Source organism: Bos indicus x Bos taurus, chromosome 2, assembly GCF_003369695.1.
Source record: "Bos indicus x Bos taurus breed Angus x Brahman F1 hybrid chromosome 2, Bos_hybrid_MaternalHap_v2.0, whole genome shotgun sequence".
NCBI classification, from domain to species: domain Eukaryota; kingdom Metazoa; phylum Chordata; class Mammalia; order Artiodactyla; family Bovidae; genus Bos; species Bos indicus x Bos taurus.
Window position 1 is genome coordinate 76,639,403 of NC_040077.1, and position 21,599 is coordinate 76,661,001.

Sequence of the window (21,599 nt, forward strand, 5' to 3'; positions counted from 1 at the left end):
TTAAAGCCACGGGGGAAAGTTTTATCATGTGCCATTTTATGTGGCAAGTAACCTTGATTACAGCATAAACATTTAATTTTAGATGTAGGTTTTGTTCAACAATTAACCTATGAAGGATCAAGAGAATGTCCTAGAGTTATGTTGAGCATCTCATATATAGATTATATATATTTAATATATAGTATATATATAAAATACTAAGAACCTTTCAGGATGTGATAGGTAACATTGTTAAGTGACAATATTATCTAGGGGTTGCAATATAGTAAATCACTATATACTAAATGAAATTCTTGCCCAAATTAGCTTTCTGATTCACTTTTCCAACTCAGGTGAAATTAGGAATTTCCTTCTATCATTCTCATAAGAGAGTAGATCCTAATTTTTTTGGCCCTGTGGCATGTAGGATCTTAGTTCCCTGACCAGCTATTGAATCTGTGTCCGCAGCTTTGGAAACAGAGTCTTAACCACTGGATTACCAGGCAAGTCCCAGCAGATTCTGATTTAACTCTTCTAGATTTCATTTTCTTAGGACAAGCTATAATCTGTCATCAGTGATTCTGGGAAATAATTTGTTATACAGGCAACTGTGCATACTGTTCCATCTGACATTTACTCTTAAATCATTTGTCGAAAGAATGCCTACTCTGGGCAGTTAGACAGTCTGCTTTACAGAGAAAGCCAGGGGCATATAATTCTTACCCTTGAGGAACTTTCAGGGCAGTGGAATAGTAGAGGCTAATTATTTAGCAATAAATGCATTAGTGTGATAAGTTTCATTATACATATAAGCACAGGTTTGTCAGACTTAGGATGCACTTGGGCTGGGATAGTTTAATTTCAAGGAAAATTATAGGTAAGTTTTGAAGAACCAGAAAAAGTAACTAAAGGTAGTATAGTACAGTTAAGTGCTACCATTTATTCAGACACAGAAATGTAATAATATAAAAATTGCTACTTCTTCAAAATACAAGTATCTTAGTGTAGTTTTTGCAGTTTTCATGTGTGCAATTTACACGATATGTAGACAGGGAAGAAGATCAAATCCAGATCATGAAGCTCATTGTATGTGAAATAACAATGAAACAGCTTTGTCTATAACAGGGATTGTGGACGTGGAATATACACTCAGAATGAAACCTGGCATAGCTTTTTTGAAATGTGTTCATTATTATTTAAAGTACGAAATCTAACACCATTGGGGAATAATCATGTTCCTTAACATTCCTCCAACCTGATTCTTAGATAACATGTGGTCAAGCCGGCTTTCCTTGCATTTCAAATTTTTGTTTCAGACAGGCGTGTTCCTTTTGGTGTCTGAGTGTTTGTAAGAAAGCTCAAACATTTTTACCTCATAAACTTCCCTTAAGTTTCTGCTCTTGGTAAAGTTAGTCAGAATTCTGACTTGGGGTGGTATAGCATTTAGTAGATAGCACAATGATATATTACAAGTCTTAGATAATATTTTCTTCCAAAAATGTCAAGTGTCAGAGAAAGACAAATATCATAAGATATTGTTTATATGTGAAATCTGAAAAAAATGGCACAAATAACCTTATTTATAAAGAGAAACAGATCTAGAAAACAGATCTAGAAAACAAACTTATAGTTACCAAAGGGGAAAGGTGGTGGAGGGATAAATTACGGGTCTGGAATTAACATATACACACTACCATATATAAAATAGGTAATCAGCAAGGACCTACCATATAGCACAGTGAACTATACTCTGTAATAACTTATAAAGGAAACGGATACCCTATAATAACCTATAGTGGAAACAAATCTAAAAAAGAATATCTGTATCTATATATATCACTGAATTACTTTGCTGTACAACTAAAAGTCTCTTGATGAAAGTGAAAGAGGAGAGTGAAAAAGTTGGCTTAAAGTTCAACATTCAGAAAACGAAGATCATGGCATCTGGTCCCATCACTTCATGGTAGATAGATGGGGAAACAGTGGAAACAGTGTCAGACTTTATTTTGGGGGGACTCCAAAATCACTGCAGATGGTGATTGCAGCCATGAAATTAAGACATTTACTCCTTGGAAGGAAAGTTATGACCCACCTAGATAGCATATTCAAAAGCAGAGACATTACTTTGCCAACAAAGGTGCATCTAGTCAAGGCTATGGTTTTTCCTGTGGTCAGGTATGGATGTGAGAGTTGGACTGTGAAGAAAGCTGAGCGTGGAAGAATTGATGCTTTTGAACTGTGGTGTTGGAGAAGACTCTTGAGAGTCCCTTGGACTGCAAGGAGATCCAACCAGTCCATCCTAAAGGAGATCAGTCCTGGGTGTCTATTGGAAGGACTGATGCTGAAGCTGAAACTTCAATACTTTGGCCACCTCATGCGAAGAGTTGACTCATTGGAAAATATCCTAATGCTGGGAGGAATTGGGGGCAGGAGGAAACGGGGACGACAGAGGATGAGATGGCTGGATGGCATCACCGACTCGATGGACATGAGTTTGAGTGAACTCCGGGAGTTGGTGATGGACAGGGAGGCCTGGCATGCTGTGATTCATGGTGTCTCAAAGAGTCGGACATGACTGAGCGGCTGAATTGAACTGAACTGAACTGAACAACTAAAAGTAACACAACATTGTGAATCAACTATATTTCAATACATTTTATATTTATTTCATTGGAGGATAATTACTTTATAGTACTATGATGTTTTTTGCAATACATCAACATGAATTTGTCCCCCCATCCTGCACCCTCTTCCACCTCCCTCACCACCCTATACCTCTAGGCTGACTCAGAGCACTGGTTTTGGGTGCCCTGCTTCATGGATCAAACTTGATTTTTAAAAGTATCATAAAACAAAATTAAATTAAAAATAAAAGAAATGGGGGGAAAGTCTGATATACTGAAGTCTTCTTAGCATTGTATACACTATATCTCATATAATTATCTCAACAACACTTGGGGTTGGTTTTATTATCTCTTTGCCTCAGAAAAGGAAACCAAGGCTCTGAAATGCTAAGCGTCATGGATAAAGTCTAAGGGGCTAGAGTGGGAAATTCCAGCTGGGTAGAAATCTGTACCCTTGCTGACTGCATCCAAGGAGTTGCTGAGTTTGCATTTTGTATAGCAGCCAGTGAGGATGCCAAAGAGACCCCTCCCAGGACATCTCAAATCATAATCACTGCAAGGCGTTTTTTGCTTTCTGCTAAGCCAAGTAGAGCCTCAACTGTCTTCCAAGACTCTAGTAATTGATATTTTATTCTGTTTTGAGCAACCTCTGTAACTGAGTTACTTGCTATCATATATTTCAATGTTGTTGTTGTCTGGTCATTAAGTCATGTCAGACTCTTTGCAACCACATGGACTGCAGCAACACCAGGATTCCCTGTCCTTCACCATCTCCTGCAGTTTGCTCAAACTCATGTCCATTGAGTCAGTGGTGCCATCCAGCCATCTCATCCTCTGTCATCCCCCTCTCCTCCCGCCTTCAATCTTTACTAGCATCAGGGTCTATTTCAATGAGTCGGCTCTTTGCATCAGGTGGCCAAAGTATTCTAGCTTCAGCATCTGTCCTTCCCATAAATATTCAGGGTTGATTTCCTTTGATGAGGTTTGATGGGTGCCAAGTGAATAAGAAAAAATGAGTATGCTCTGGGTATAGATGAAAGTAAAGCAGCTCCGAAGATGGATGAGAGTGGAGGGAGGAACATGATTCCTTTGAATAAAGGGAAGCCTCAGAGAGACATCTGAACAGGTGTACTATAGAGCTGACTTCTGCAGGGGTTTCCATCCCTGTCGAAGAACTAAAAAGGAAGAAAGAAAGAAATGAGAAAACTTGTAATGAATAACAGTCTCACAGTGAATGATTGTTTGCACAGGAACTTCTCTTCAATAGAATGACTCAGCCTCTAGACCTCCTCTCAGTCGGGGGTTTTCTGACCTAATAACTTCAGACGAATGGGCTGCTGAGAGCAGGAAGGGAGGTTGGCAAACAGCTCATGCCTAGAGATCTCACAAGACAGCATTTGGAGGTGGAAAAACAGTCATTTGGGTGGAAGGGAACAAATTGGGACACAAAGGATGGTTGTAGCACAATAAAAACAATGTTGGGTGCTGAGATGGAGGAGCAGAAAGATGGTCCAAAGTGTGCCTCCTCTCGATGGCTCCGGACCCGGATAAAAAGTTTTCTCATCCAATTAACCAGGTAGAACTAAGATGAAGCTCTCTTTTCTAACAGCAGGACATACTTGAATTTATTCATAAGCAAGCGTAGATATTTTATGTGATTTTCAGTCACTCTGTTCTTTGCCTCTTGTCTTCACTTCTGCCTTGTATAAATGACATGGCACAGAATAGAAAGGGAAAATGATATAAAGTTTATATTCTGGTCATCTGATCATCGAAAAAAGGAAATCTATTGTTCTTTTTTTTTTTTTAAAGCAGGATATTTAGGTTATTCTTTTTTACTCAGTGTGTAGCATCCTGGAGCTTCAAATCACTGTTAGCCCTTGATTGCACTCTCTGCCACCAAGAAATTATCTAATAAATGGTGCTGAAGCCATGAATGTATAATGGGTGAATTACTTCCAGTAAAGGCATTTTTACCTCTCTGTTTTTTGCAAATTGGGCTATGATCATTCTGAGATTAACAGATATTTACTGCAATGTTGACTGTTACCCACCTTTTATTTTCTCACCAGAAATATTTACTCAAAGTTTAAACTTTTTTGCTGCAGATTGATTTTCTCTCAGCTATCAAAGCATAGTTAGAAGTGGACACGCCACTCCCAAAGCTATATTTTTATACATTTGCCTTGAGCTGTTTTCTTTGTAAAGACAGGTCTAATCCAGTCCGAGAACCTTGACCTTCACAAGGGCCCTTCACTCCTTACCTTGGAGACTTAATGAGACAATTGCCTTGGGGAAAATGATGCTGGTTACATCCAAGGGTTTATGGTTTTGCTGTTTCTTCACATAGGCTATTCTTTGATCTTTCAGACCTCTTTTGATTTCCCCAAAACCACTGCCTCTGGGATTCCCACCCTCAGTGAAGCGATGGTGCTTCAAACTAGGTAATGTCATAAGATGGGGCAGGAATTCTGAAATGTGGAAAAGAAAGACTCTATTTCTTATTTTAAAAAATAGTACTGTACAATCTCTACTGGAAGAAATTTTTTATTCATAGATCTGTTTTTGAACTATTCCAGCGATTGTGAAGGGTTCTCTGGGTTTTTACTCTCTCAGTCCTCGATTTCCATGTGCATCTAGCAATATAATCAGAGCCAGAGCCTTGCATTGGAAAAAGTGTGCTTGGCACATGGAAAGTTCTTCATACATTAACTTCTGAGTGAATGAGTGAATCAATGAGTTTTTTTTTTTTTTTTTTTTTTCTTTCTCCCCATACTCTCATCCTGGACAAATATGCCTTCTCCTTGCTGGTTATGTTCTGCTCCTTTATTCCGTAAATTGTCACTGAAAGCATATATCCTGGAACAACTTGATACTAACTTGTTTATACTAACAACCCTATATGACTGGGTTTCAGATTGTTTTTAAATAGAGTGTTTTGCAGTGTATCTGATAGGAGATGAAAGAAGGCATCACACACTGAAGAATAAAAGGAACAATACAAAAATTGGAAAGCACAACTTATAATCAGGGATTGATATTTTAAAACTAACATATCACATCACCACTTTATAGAAATCTAGATGGAGTACAATAGTTAATACTTTGCCAAGGGTAGCATTAAGGGATAATTTTGTTTTTGTGTTTTTTATTCAATAATGCTACCATTCGATTAATAACATCTAATTTCAAAATATCTAATAGGCAATTTAAGACCTATTGGTTCTAGGAAACAAAACATAGCTATGAGATATGCTTCTTCTTCTTCTTCTTCTTTTTTTTTTTTTTACAATTATAAAGATCAAAGATGTAGACTGAGGCTTCTATTGCCTCCGTTACCTGTCCACCTGTACAACTTCATCATCTCTAGATTTTATGTAGAGTCACATTTCTTAGGTAATTGAAGAACTGTGAGTATCTGAAATAGATAGAACTCAAAGTCAATGTCAAGGTTAAAAATCTGCATTTCTTTAGTAAATTTTATACAACATTTTGATGTGGGCCATTATTGTATACCAAAATATTATAATTCTACTTAGTGCAATGAGTCTTTGGCTTCTATTTTAATGTGCTGACTTATCACTCAGTATATGGCATTACTCCCCTAAAAGTAGCCTTAGAATAAAATTAGATGAGCTGCTTACCTTTTTGGACACTCTTTAAGTTTGCTTATAGCTGTCAGTTTTGACTCACTTAGCAATGTGTGGGGAGAATAATTTTTTCTGATTTTTTAAATTTAGAAGTTTTTAAAAATCACAATATATATGTTTATTATATCCTTATTATAAATATTCAAATATTGCAGAAATAGTAAATAAAAAAGAAGCTCCTCCTTTATCATCACAGGAATTATTTTATTTATACCTAATATGTAAATTTTTAACAGTTTACATATTACCTTGAGATAGTAATAGTGGAGCATGTTCAGTGAAAGTGTGAAAGTGAAAGTGTTAGTCGCTCAGTCACATCCGACTTTTTGCTACCCCATGAACTGTAGCCCACCAGGCTCTTCTGTCCATGGAATTCTCCAGATAAGAGTACTGGAGCGGGTAGCCATTCCCTTCCCCAGGGGATCTTCCTGACCCAAGGATCAAACCCTGGTTTCCTGCCCTGCAGGCAGATTCTTTGTGGTCTGAGCCACCAGGGAAGCCCATATGTAGGGTACATCTACATAAAATATCTTCCTACGTATTTGTCATAATATTAAAGTTTATTCATTTTTCATTGTTTTAATACAAAACATATCATTCTTTAACTTGCTTTCTACATGAAATATGTCTCAGAGAGCTTTGACTTAGCATCTTTAAATAAGCATAAGCATGAATGCATCCTGTCCATTTTAATGGCTGTAAGGTATAGTTGTACCATAGCTTATAGCTTGTCATAACATTATAAGCATTTTATTTGTAAATGATATTTTACTATTAGAAAAAGTGTTGCAATGAACATTTCTAAGTCTTGACATACTTTTTAAAAAAAACTTAATTATTAGTATTTCCATTGCATAGCTTTCTAGTGTAAGATTGTTAAATCATCCACTTTTCTACGTTGATAGATATGGCCAAATTGCAGAAGGGACTTTGGACTTTATATAGACCACAAAGGTGTCAGTTCAGAGCTGGCCTCCCTGACCCTGGGGTGAACAGTTGGCTTTACCACAGAACTCACTAGATCTGCAGAATTCATTAGCGTCAAAACAGAGCCACACAGACCCTTCAATTGACCCAACTTTGATTGCCAGGGAGAAGGATGGGGAAAAGGAATAGTTGGGAGTTGGGAATGGACAGGTACACACTGCTATATTTAAAATGGATAATCAACAAGGACCTATTGTATAGCATAGGGAACTCTGCTCAATGTTATGTGGCAGCCTGGATAAGAGGGGAGTTTTGGGGAGAATGGATACATGTATATGTATGGCCGAGTCCCTTTGCCGTCAACATGGAACTATCACAATATTGTTAATTGGCTACACTCAAATACAAAATAAAAAGTTAAAAAAACAAAAACAGAGCCACACAGGGAGACATTTATTACAACCTCTTTTCACTCAGAAATTTCTAGAACCTTTTGCCAGGTGTGGACAGCTCTAACAGGACCCTGATGATGTTGGACCCTCCTTTAAATTTTTTTTTTTTTTCTGCGTTTGTCATTTCTACTGTGCCTGTTGGTGTTCAAATGACATTCCTGCTATTTACAAATAAACCCCAGTGTCTTGGCCTTGTTTTCAAAGAGTAGAAGGAGGGGAAAGAGGAGAGAGTAAGGAGGAGAAAAAGAAAAGGAAGAATTAATTTTCTCTCTTTTGTAAATCTGTCTTATAGATTTGTAGTGAAAATATTACAAAGTAATATATGTAATAAATACACAGAACACACACAACTATGGCTACTTATTCTGGCTGCACTCTCATTTTCTGTATCTAAACTGTGATTTATCTCTATGTCATATTTTATTTTGTAATAGGATGATCAAATCCTGAATTTGTCACTTACTATCATTAAGCCTCTCTGAGTTTCAGCTTCTTATTTGATTTAAGAAAATGGAAAGAAACAGAAGAAAAGAATGCCCATCTCTGGGGAGTGCTGGTTGAGTTGGCATGAATTTGCTCATCTAGCAGATCTACCAGATATTTAGTTCTCAAAAATGTGTTAGTCATTGGTTTTATTATTATTTTATTACTTTTACAGCATCTTAAACTAAGAGGCAATATCAATTTATAGAATTTAGACTAACTTCTTTTGGTTTGTTTTTAATTTTCATTGGAGTATAGTTTTTTCTATTTTACAATGTTGTGTTAGTTTCTACAGCAAGATGAATGAACAAACAAATATATATCCCCTCTTTTTTGGATTTCCTTCCCATTTTGGTCACTACAGAGCATTGAGTAGAGTTCCCTGTGCTGTATAGTAGGTTATCATTAGTTAACTACTTTAATTAACTTCTACAAAAACTGTACATACCTATATGCAATAAAATAAGAAAATGAACTAGTGTATCAGAGTAATCAAATATATCATTCATCCATCACACTCTAGGTAAAATAAGGAAAAAGCACTGAAGACCTCTCTCCCCAGAATTGGGCTGCCCTCTGAAAGTTCACTGGTAAAACTCATGCTGTCATGGTTGGGGCTAGGTCTGTGAGCTAGAGATAAACCAGAAGATTGCTTGCTAAACGTGTCACCAAAGAGTCTGTGGGCTCCCAGAATTCCTGTCAAGGTGACCTATGTGTAATCTCAGAGAATACAGGGCTAGAAAATGATTGCAAATTATAAAACTGAAACTTAATCAATTGAAGTGTATCTTGTGTGGAGAAAGCCTGTGTGAACAGAATGGGAGACTCAGCCTGAGAGCCAGGAGGACAGCTCAAGGACTCAGGACTGGGTTATTCTGGTTCTCTCTGGAGATATTAAATAAACATGGGAAGCACAGCTTCCACTCATGAGACAGCCACTCTTTGTAAGCAGCACACAAGGCCTGGAGGATAGGAAAGCACGCTGGTTACAGCAGAAGCTTTGGTTTCTACCCTAGCTTCTCCTGGGCTTCTCCCATGGCTCATCAGGTAAAGAACCCACCAGTAATGCAGGAGATGTATGAGATGTGGGTTCGATCCCTGGGTCGAGAAGACCCCTGGAGAAGGGCATGGCAACCCATTTCAATATTCTTGCCTGAAAAATCCCACAGACAGGGGAGCCCAGTGGATTATGGTTCATGGGATTGCAAAGAGTCTGGGATGACTGAAGCGAGTCAGCACACACTAGCTTCTCCACTTGCCAACACCATCCCCTGAGAGGTCACCTCTTTCCTTAGTTTCCTCTGCTTACAAGCAGGCAATGTTATAACACCGTCGTAGGACTGTTGTGAGGGTGGAATGATAACAGATGTAAAACTCTTATTTGTGTGCTCGCCTGGCCAGGGAAAGGCAAGAGGTGGCTCCCATCTCAGGTCCTGCAATGTGAGATGCTCAGCGGAATCCCAGAGCCAGCAGTAGGGTTTAAGAATAGCAGCCCCACACCCATGCAGGGCCTCTATCTTATGGGCCTTTTTCCTTTAGGAAGAACTCCTCCTATAAAAGACAAGGGTGGCTTTAAATAGCAATTTTTGTCTACTCTAATATGTTAAATATTTTGAAATTTGGACCCTTCCTGTAAGAGATAGAGATTTCTTTACAAGGTTTGAAGCAATGAAGCACATCTTGTCCACATGTATGTGTATGTTTCTGAGCATGTGGAGAAGTGTGAGAGGGGGCGGGGCTGAGGGAGGAGCAGCCAAAGCAGGTCAGGTAACTCTCACCTGGGCCCAGGCAGACTCTGAGCCTCAGAGGATGAAGCCAGGAGGATGAGGATAAGGCAGTGAATAGCGGTGTAAAGAAAGGGAGCTTGATGGACATTGTTGATCAACAATGAGGGAGAAACTGAGGAAAAGAGGAGAAATGAAGCCCCACAGGTATTCCGCCTCAGCAGCTGGGGAGCCCAGGGCCAAGTCTTTCACAGAGTAACAAGTAGGGTGGCCGATCCCTGGGAAGGTGACCAGTGGAGGAGGTTTGGGCAAATGAGTTAGAGATAACTATTGACATGTAAAAAGATGTTTTGTAGACAGCTGAATGAGTATGTATTCATGACAAAATGCATGTGAGTGTGTGCATGTGCGTGTGAGCATGTGTGTGTGAAATAGGAAAGAAGGCAACACTAAAGTGCTGCAACATGTGGAATAAGTCGGACGCTGCCATATTCTGTGGAAAAGAGCAATTCAGTGACATTTCATGGGCGTGGAAGGAGAAAAGGCTAATTTTGGTTAGGGTGAGAGAAGGGTGAGAGAGGAGAAAAAGTATGCAGACATTTTGTGAAGAGATTTTATGGCACTACCGAATCTTCTTTCCTTTCCTGTGCTATCAGGAACAGGTTAATCAATGATGACTACAAAAACCTTAATCCTTGCTAATACTTTTAAAATTCCATTTTATACTCATAAGTTCTGTAGGGCCATTTGCATTTCTTACTAATGAAGTAGCATTGGGTAAACTTTGACTGTATTCATATACCGAGACCTGATTTTGTTTTTTCACATCTACGTGAGAGGAGCCCTGTGCCTTCAAGTTTAAAAAAATATTTATAGAAAAAAATACAGTTTCCAAAAATATTAAATATATGCCAACACTGTTTTGTTTTGCCCTTCATGTAAGAAGCATGGGCATAAGAAAAACAAATAATGCATATTAAATGCATATATGTGGAATCTGGAAAAATGGTATAGATGAATATTACAGGGCAGGAATAGAGATGCAGACATAGAGAACAGATACATAGACAAAGCGGGGCAGAGGGGTGGGATGAATTGGGAGATTGAAACTGACATATATACACTACAGTGTGTAAAATAAGTAGATAGTGGGAACCTGCTGTATAGCACAGGGAACTCAGCTCTGTGATGACTTAGATAGGTAGGATGCGGGAGGGAGTGGGAGGTCCAAGAGGGAGGGGATATAGGTATATGTGTGATTGATTCACTTTGTTTTACAGCAGAAACTAACACAATATTGTAAAGCAACTCTATACACCCTCCCTCAAAAAAGAAATACTAGGAACTGAAATAAAGACTCCAGATAGATATGGCCTGATCAGTGGAGAAGGGGCATAAGTGAAGGGATATTATCCTCTGGGGTAGACTACAGTGACCACAGTCAATGTTTTCACATTTTCAACCAAGTGACCCTGGAGCTTTTTTGTCAATCAAGTGACCCTGGAGCTTCTTGTCATCTGATCCCTTAGGTTGTTTGTGTTTATCTGGAAGTCTTAATAAGGAAGACAAGAAGGAAATAACTGTCTTAACCAAAGTTAAGTTATAATTTCTGGCAAATATCAATATGGTATTTAGAGTTGTTGGGTTGTTTGTGGGCATCAAACAGCCTTTCTTCCTTCACATCCACAGCAAATGGACAGTATTATGTAACCCATTGAACAGAAAGGTGTGCAGAGTCTCTTGAGATCAGTCCATTCAGTTTCAAACAAGAGCTTCTGAGGGACCTGAGGTCTTGAGTTCTTTGCATAATTTTCTAGGTTTATCTACTTTATGAATAATGTTATTGGTTACATTTGAGTGACTGAGAGAAGAATATAAAAAGGAAAAAAATCCTCATTTAATCAGCTCAGTCACCCAAGTGATATTATAAAATAATTGCAGCAGTTACCCAAAAACTGGCTGATGGAAAAATGGCAGCATATAAGTTTTGCTACACTTTAATGACACATTAAGAAATCAGTGACCTCTGCTCTGCAGTCCTGATTTTGGTAAATTCTTCAGATTCAGTTAGTAAAACTAAAAAAGAGACTATTTTGGCTAATTCTCTGCCATAAGTTTGCTCTTGAGAAAATTTGAGTCTTTTTCTTAATGTTCATGTTTTATCATTAGAACACATGCATGTCTTTGTTTGAATTATTTTTATAGTTTTTAATAAAATATAATTGCTTTTCAGTGTTTTACTAGTTTCTGCTGTACAGTGAAGTAAATCAGTCATGTAGATATCCACATACCCCTCCCCTGCTCCTCACATTGCCTGGAGGAGATGGTGAAAATGAAAGTGTTAGTTGCTCAGAAGTGTCTGACTCTGTCACCCCATGGACTGTAGTCTGCCAGGCTCCTGGCTCCATGGAATTCTCCAGGCAAGAATCCTGGAGTGGGTAGCCATTCCCTTCTCCAGGGAATCTTCTTGACCTAGGTAGGGGTTGAACCCTGGTCTCCCACATTGTGGGCAGATTCTTTACTGTCTGAACCACCAGGAAATCAGCCATATGTATACATATATCTCCTCCCTCTAGGACCTCTCTCCGTCCCCCATCCCACTCCTCCAGGTCATTACAGAGCACTGAGCTGAGCTCCCTGAGCTACACAGCAGCTTTATGCTAGCTATTCACTTTACACAGACGCAGATGATACCACTGTAATTATAGAAAGCAAAGAGGAACTAGAGAGGCTCTTGATGAGGGTGAGAGAAGAGAGTGAAAAAGCTGGCTTAAAACTCAGTATTAAAAAAACTAAGATCATGGCATCCAGGCCCATAACTCCATGGCAAATAGAAGGGGGAAAAGTAGAATCAATGACACATTTCCTCTAACTGGGCTCTAAAATTACTGTGGATGGTGACTGCAGCCATGAATTTAGAAGACAACTGCTTCTTGGCAAGAAAGCTATTACAAACCTAGACAGTGCATTAAAAAGCAAAGACATCACTTTGTCAACAAAGGGCTATATAGTTGAGGCTATAGTCTTTCCAGTAGTCAAGTACAGAGATGAGAACTGGACCTATGCTGAAGAATTGATGCTTTTGAACTGTGGTGACGAAGAAGACTCTTGCAAGTCCCTTGGACAACTAGGAGATCAAACCAGTGGATCTTAAAGGAAATCAACCCTGAATACTCATTGGAAGGATTGATGCTGAAGCTGAAGCTGAAGCTCCAATACTTTGGCCACCTGATTTGAAGAGTTGACTCACTAGAAAAGACCCTGATGCTGGGAAAGATTGAGGGCAGGAGGAGAAGGGGATGACAGAGGATATGGTTAGATGGCATCACCAATTCAGTGGACATGAATTGGGCAAACTTTGGGAGATGGTGAAGGACAGGGATGCAGTCCATGTGGTCACAAAGAGTCAGACATGATTTGGTGACTGAAGAACAACAGTGTGGTAGTGTAAATATGTTAACTGTAATCTCCCAATTCATCTTATCTTCCCCTTCCCCTCCCTGAGCCCATATGTCCATTCTCTACCTCTGTATGTCTATTCCTGCCCTGGAAATTACCATGACATACCAAATTACCTGGAAATTGTATAGACATATAGAATGTGTCTCTAGTATATTCTTTGTGCCCTTTGAGCTTCCATAGCTGGGACTCTGACTGGCCTGCTCAGTCATGCCAGCTGTGGGGCTCCTTTTCTTATCTCCCCTTTAAAATTCTTTGTATTTAAATTTTTTTTCTTTTTTTCTTTTGTATTGGGGTTTAGCTGATTAATAAACAATGTTGCAATAGTTTCCAGTGTACAGCAAAGGGACTCAGCCCTACATATATATGTATCCATTCTCCCCCAAACTCCCTGCCAACATTTTTATTTCAAATGTGACTGGGAATTTCTATAGCTATTTATTGAATCCCTATTATGCAATAGTTGACTTGCTAACTTTTATATACATTATCTACTTTGACTTTTTACAACAATATCAAATTAGTATTATTATCCCCATTTAAGAGATTAGGGTTAGCAAGAAGATCCAACCAGTCCATTCTAAAGGAAATCAGTCCTGAATATTCATTAGAAGGACTGATGCTGAAGCTGAAATTCAAATACTTTGGCCATCTGATGTGAAGAACTGAGTCATTTGAAAGACCCTGATGCTAGGAAAGATTAAAGGCAGGAGGAGAAGGGGACAACAGAGGATGAGATGGTTGGATGACAACACCAACTCAACAGACATGAGTTTGTGTAAGCTCTGGGAGTTGGTGATGGACAGGGAAGCCTGGTGTGCTGGGGTCACAAAGCATCGGACACAAATAAGTGACTGAACTGAAGAGATTAGGAAATTGAGTCCCCCAGTGACCTCATGACATCATACAAATAGTGTGCTGAGGCACATGGATTTAACCTGTGCCCTCTAGCCTAATTGCAATGTCTTCCCACTACAACAAAATCATTTCTGTACCTAAAAAGTACATAAGCACCCTTTAGGAAGAGTCTTGTATGTTGTTCCAAAGAAAGACAAAGTCTGTAAAGTGTTTGACCTTGAGAAGACAAGCTCTTTTCAAAAGCCAAAGAAAAACAACTTCGTGTGTAGAACATCAACTCTGCAGCTGCATACTTCCTGTCTATTAATAGGTACACCATAATTTGTATCATTTTTATGCCATCTCCCCAAATATTCTACCCATTAATTCTTTGAAGTGTTTTAATCAGTCTTGTCATTCACACATTGAATTAAATCCAGTTTTATTCTCAGTGCGACCCTAAGTGCATGAATAAATTTGAAAAGTCCTCTGATGCCTAAGGGGCTTGCAAGACACCCCTCACCTGTCTTATTGGCCAGTGGAGTGTTGGTTACTACCACACTTATTTTTTTTTTAAGAATTTTAAATCCATTTTTAAGGTTTAAAAATTGAGTAGTTTTATATTGTTATTCCAGTCTGGCCCACTGGTCTTACATTTGTGAAGAGCATAATTACCTGTTAGAAATGGTCATAACTGCCTCCTGAAGACAGAACACCATCTTTATCCCAGTCTTCCTCTTTCTCCCTCTTTTTCCCATGTGATACTGAAGCTGTGTGTCAGGTTCCACTTATAACATAAAGGTGACTTCACTCATTTTTATTGTTTTTTTTTTGCCCCTGTAGTCATTTGAGTTTATGAAGTTCTTTCTTTCTGTTATTTGAAAGAGCTTTTTATTCTTAGAGTGATTTTGTGTATTCCAACACTTTGATAGAAGGACATCAAATTGATGTAGAAAACATGCCATAGCGAATGAGGGAAGCCGAGGTTGACATTGATTGACAGACTCCAGAATCTACCATTTCCACCTTGAGAATGAAACAAACAAACAAACAAACAAACAAACAAACAAAAAAAACGTGGAGAAATAAGATCCTATAGAGTTTAAATTTAAGTTTCTTCAGGAGACTATATGGGTTTGGTCTTTATTCTACTTTGGTTACTTGAAATTTGCTTTGCAATGTCTCCTAGAAAAAATATTGGAACATGAAGATTCAAATTTTATATTGTCTGTCTAACGTTCATAGATGTGCTTTCAAATAAACACAAAAACCTTATTCCATATCCTCTGATTAGCTTCTGAATATGGTACTCAAATTATGGAAAACAGATAGTTCATTTCTTTACATTTTGTGTGATTAGACTATATATATTAGATTATGTTATATATATTAGATATGTTAATGTATTATATATATTATATAATAATATATTAATATAATTAACTTATAAATTATTAATATATCAATATTATATCATTATTATATATCATTATATTATATATTATATAATATAATATATATATATGACTATAACAGTATATGAAGAAAGTGAAGTCGCTCAGTTGTGTCTGACTCTTTGTGACTCCATGGACTGTAGCCTACCATGCTCTTCCATCCATGGGATTTTTCACGCAAAAGTACTGGAGTGGGTTGCCATTTCCTTCTCCAGAGGATCTTCCCCACCCAGGGATCGAACCCGGGTCTCATGCACTGTAGGCAGGTGGCTGTCTGAGCCACCAGGGAAGTCCATAATGGTATATATACAGGTAAATATTTGATTTTTTTATAACCAAAGTGAATTAGTGCATTTTTCTACAAATCTCAGGAATTGGATGCCTAATCTTAACATTTAATTTTCTACAATGTTCTGTGTAGTATGGAGACCTCCAAGACAGACTTGTAACTAGGTGTATGAAAAGATGAATAGACTTGCCTCAGGCTGCAAAGTGATTTGAGGACGAGGATGAGAACTCAAATGAGTGTTAACGCTGCTATTTTTGAGCATTTACCACAGATCAGGTACCATGCTAAGTGACTATAACATCTCATTTAATTCTTGCTATTCTTTTGTGATATAGACATTACTTCCATTTTTCAACTGAAGATACTGTAGAATCTTAGAAATAAAATGATTTGCCCAAAGTAGCATAGTTAGAAACTGGGGATCTGGGATTTCAGAACAAATCCACGTGCTTTTAAAGCTTTATCCTTAAAGCACTACATCACACTACGTGGTCCTTGCCATACTTCCCCAATTCATAATTAGACACATTATTTTCTTTGTCTCAAGACTCAGAGCTGTAAATAATATGTGAATGGTGATGAAATACAACATTGATTTTGAATGTTTTGACAGCTGTGTTGAATTATTTGTAACTACAGAGAGAAGACCGCTATTAATTTGCTCCTTCGTGCTCTTATAAAAAAACTATTGCATCATATACTTTTCCTTGATCATTGTGCCATGGTGTTCTGCCTCCCAGTTCTTAGGTACAGACAAGATGATCCAGCTTGTGCTTACCTGAGTCTAGGTGGGTGGGGAGTTCAGCCCATCCATGTGTAATTTTCAAACTGCCTTATAAGATTCAATTCATTTCATATTAACATTAATGATGTATACTTGTTAAATTTAAGGTTGAGCTATATACTAAGTAACTAGACCTCTGCCCCTTCTGCCATGTGACCATAGGCAAGTTATCCCATATCTCTGGGCCTTAGTTTCCTCATTTGTGATGGAAATAATGGTACCCATTGCACAAGGGTATTATAGATCCCCTAGTATATTTCTGGAGAAGGCAATAGCACCCTACTCCAGTACTCTTACCTGGAAAATCCCATGGACGGAGGAGCCTGGTAGGCTGAAGTCCATGGGGTCGCTAAGAGTCTAACGCAACTGAGCGACTTCACTTTCACTTTTCACTTTCATGCAGTGGAGAAGGAAATGGCAACCCACTCCAGTGTTCTTGCCTGGAGAATCCCAGGAACAGGGGAGCCTGGTGGGCTGCCCTCTATTGGGTTGCACAGAGTCAGACACGACTGAAGCGACTTAGCAGCAGCAGCAGTATATTTCTGGCTCTAAATAGCTGCATATTCATTCAATGCCAGTTTCTTACCTACTTTTTTTTTTTTTTAAACTATCAGTTAAACGGTATGTCCTTGCCATTCATTCAAAGACACAACTCAAAAAAAAAAAAAAAAAAAGGAGAGGGGGAGGGCGTGTATAGCTTAACCCCATTCATTTTTAATTTTCTTGTCAAAGGCTGACTAATCAGTTTCCTAGTTGCATAATTAACAGAGACAAAGCCAGAGTCATTAACTAACAAAATCTTTAAAACGCAGAAGAGAAAAATGAAAAGCAACAAACTACCTAGAGTTAAAAGGTGATAAGAAACATCCTAAGCTGATTAAAACCTGTTGGCAGGTGGCTGAAACAAGTCCTTGGAGTGATTTCAAGGGGCTTTGTGATGCCTATTTCAAATTTGTTACTGAGATAGCTGATCTCTTCATAGTAAGAGAGGCAATGTTTCATGTTCTTTCAGTGCTGCGTTGGGCAGGTGGGGTGCTCTCAAGCTACAAAAAGCAGCAACAAGCTCTGTAAGCTATCTACTTTTCTGCAAAGACTTAAGGAAGATGAAAATCTACTTGTTTTGGAAACTGGCCACGGATTTTGTAATTGGCATCCCAGACTTTCACACATAGATGAAAGGCCTTCTGTTAGTCTCCGCTCTGCCCTCACCCTGTTGCAACTACCTAAATTACTTTTGAAAAGAGGAGGCTTGGTAAAGAATTCCTAGATTATCCACATTTTTCTCCTCTTTTTTTCTTAAATTCATGTTTTGCAGGACAAATGATACTGGCTTTCTTTCCTTCAAAGACCACTTGCCTGTCACTCAGATAGTTATCACTGATACGGACAGAACAAACTCAGAAGCTGCTTGGAGAATTGGTCCCTTGCGTTGCTATGGCGACCGTGAGTACTAAATTGAAAGAAGCTTTCTCTCTCCTTACATAAACTCAAGATGTTTTATTCCCTTATCCTTTTCCCCTGCAGTGTCCCCTAGTCCTGAAGTTATCCACATGCCCAGTGCTTTCCTATAACCCATTCCATGCTTAAGAATTTCTTTTTCATTTGCAGGACACTTTTGGAATGCGGTATCATTTTATACAGAAGCCTCTTACCTCCACTTTCCTACCTTCCATGCGGAATTCAGTGCTGATATTTCCTTCTTTTTTAAAACCACGGCTTTATCTGGAGTTTTCCTAGAAAACCTTGGCATTAAAGACTTCATCCGACTGGAAATAAGCTGTAAGTTTTCTCATTTATGAATCTAATGTAACTGATCAACAGAAGTTTTAATCTTATCTTTTCCACAAGCAACTAGTATATATTTCAACCATCAAGTTAATCTCCCTGGGTATCTGTGAAATTAGCAATGGTAATTTCTAGTTTCTTCTTATAGTTTTTATTATTACCTAGCAGTATTTAAAGAGTCATCCTCTCTTCAAACTAGTGCATCCCCTAAATTCCCATAGATATTTATTTGCAGTGTTCTTTATCTGATCCATGGGCATTTATTACATTTTTTTAAAGTTTTCACACCACTACAATCTCTATGGAATGATGAGAACACTAGTATTCTGCATTCTGTTTATACTTAGGGTCAACTTTGTTGCTATACTTTTGCTCTGCAAGGTGCTTCCTATTTCCCATCATCAGGAGTCTGTGCCTACACAATCATTGTTTCTCTACCACTTCACCATGAACAGGGGTGTATCTAGTGAATCTTATGTCAGGATGTGGATAATTATTTAACATTCCATTTCCTATAAACAAAGTATATTCAGAAATAATCATGAAGTTAAATGAAAGGTAATAGAACTGCAGATGGAGAAATGTTTTATTAATGAAACTTTGTATGTAATCACGCCAATAAAAAATTCCAGTAGAAAAAAGACAATACAATAATTTTAATCACCTTAATTAATTTTTTTATATAAAAGGGAAAATACCTACATATTGATCTGTCACATGAATAGTAGTAACATTAAAATTTCTGTTTCTTAGGCTTGGTTTGTGCGATTTTGTGAGTGATGTCATCAAAATTGATTTTCTTTGCATGTTCATGTTCAAAAGGGAGCATAATGAGATTTATCCATTCATCTCTCATACTGATCAAAGGGTACTTTTTATTAATTTTAAACTTAAAATATGTTGCACATTAAGCAATAGATATATACATTTTAGGAAAGATTGATTTTAAACATAAGGCTAAATTTGATAGACATTCATAAAAATTACATTTTACAATAAATTTCAGAAGCTGCAATGCTTTCTATTTTTTCACCACCAATGCTAGCAATTTCAAATATCTCCAAAATTAAAAAAAATATTCACTAAAATACTTGTATTAGAAAATTTATCATGGGTTACTATTCCATTTGGTAAAGCCTTACATATTTCCTAAGGACTTGGAATTACTTAAGCTCTCTTGGACTTCCCTGGTGGCTTAGACTGTAAGGAATCCACCTGCAATGCAGGAGACCCAGGTTCAACCCCGGGGTTGAGAAGAGCCCCTGGAGAAGGGAATGACAACCCATTCCAGTATTCTTGCCTGGAGAATTCCATGAACATAGGAGCCTGGTGGACTACAGTCTATGGGGTTGCAAAGAGTCAGACATGACTGAAAGATTAATACAAGCTCTCTTCAGGTGCAATTTGTGTTCACAGTCCCTGTGGTACTATACGTTCACCTATTTCAACAGTAGAACTAAGTTAAACAGTGATAGTACAGCAACTGTAAAAACAGAAAATCAAAACTTGAGTTCTTATTCTTAAAAACAAACACATATTTTAGTCTGCATGTTCAGGAGCCAATAATAAGTCAGGAGTTCTCTCTATTAACTTTCCTCTTGAATATAATATGTATTAAGTGGTAGACAATGTACTATTTGAACCTTACATATACATTATTAAAAAGTAATATCAACATCAGCATTTGTTACAAATTTTTTTCTTGGCAGAGGAACGTTTTATTGCTGGCGTTATTTAGAATTATTGGTGTATGGCAATAATAGAAAACCCATCTTTTAGTTGCTCTTGCTAGTTTCCTGATTCTCTGCCTTCAGTGAAGAATTCTTCTGCCCCTTTTTCTCATACACAAATTGGACTGCTCCATCTTGCCCTTATTAAAGTCATGACTAGGGAGATGTGTGCTTTTCATTAGGCATATCATTTACCTGGATCCAAATGGATATTTTTTTTGGTTTGATTGATGCAATTGACTGTATTACAGTAGTAATATGACTATATGAAATACCCTTGGAAGCTTAAGTAATGTCTTAGCAACAGAAACTTAGAAATTTGAGCACTCCAGAGAAAGATACAAAAGTGCTGGCTGGAAAAGATAGCTGAAGTCTCTGTATAAGTCTCCTGCAAAGCATGACACAGTTAAGTGTTTCTTCTGCAGTTACAGCACAGTACAAAAAAAAGATCTCTCTAATTGATAGTTTTAACCTTCTTTTACTCCAGTGATTTAGGCTGTTAATGGGAGGAAGCTCTTGTGGCTTTAGTGAGAAATAAGATCCCTCATATCTACCTTGGGCAAGTTCTAAATATGTGGAGTTGAGTGCCAAACATTTAATAATATGGATATAATAATCTCAATGTAAATTCAATAAAAATCAAGCCCTAAGGCCTTTCAATTCATTAAAGCAGCAGCAAATGGCATATTATCACAAGGTAATGAGCTATGATTTAGTATTAATTACATTTCAATGTCCGATTTGTTTGTACTTTCTGGTACTATATTTTGTCTTTTACATGATTCTTTCTTATGCTTTTTGTTTTACTATTATATTGTATAAAACTATTTTAATGCAAATGATACTAAATCTGATTGAAATTTAAAATCCAGTGATGTCATTGTTTGGTGTACACATTTCACCAGATCAGAGAACATGTGTTTTTCAAACTAAGATCTATGTAAACTTTTTCAAAGTACAAAGCCTCATATTTTTCAAAATATCTTGTTTTATGATTATTATTTGAAAGGAAAAACAGGACTTACTAGGTGGTCCAGTGGTTAAGAACCTGCCTGCCAATACAGGGCAAATGGGTTCAATATCTGGTCCAAGAAGATTCCATATGCAGTGGGCCAGCTAATTCTGTGTACCACAACTACTGAGCCTGTGCTCTAGAATTGAGAGCTGCAACTTCTGAAGCCCATGTGCCCTAGATCCTGTGCTCTGCAACAAGAGAAGCTACCACAATGAGAAGCCTGCCTACTGCAACTAGAAAGTAGCCCCAACTGCTCGCTACAACTAAAGAAAGCCTGTGCACAGCAATGAAACCTGACTTAGCCAAGATAAATAAATACATAAATAAATTTAAAACGAAAAACAAACAAGCATAGGGGAAGGGGTGGTGGATCTTTCATTTCTTACTAACAGCTTCATTCATTTTAT

The 21,599-nt window shown here is 37.8% G+C and overlaps 1 protein-coding gene across 1 annotated transcript in view; it reads left to right on the plus strand.

Annotated features, from left to right (window-relative positions):
- CNTNAP5 (contactin associated protein like 5) overlaps nt 1-21,599 on the plus strand; it is a 1,040,194-nt gene that overhangs the window by 831,935 nt on the left and 186,660 nt on the right. Inside the window, exons 15-16 of the mRNA XM_027562987.1 lie at nt 17,978-18,105; nt 18,271-18,441. Coding sequence (XP_027418788.1) covers nt 17,978-18,105; nt 18,271-18,441 — 299 coding nt within the window. The remainder of the gene's footprint in view (nt 1-17,977; nt 18,106-18,270; nt 18,442-21,599) is intronic.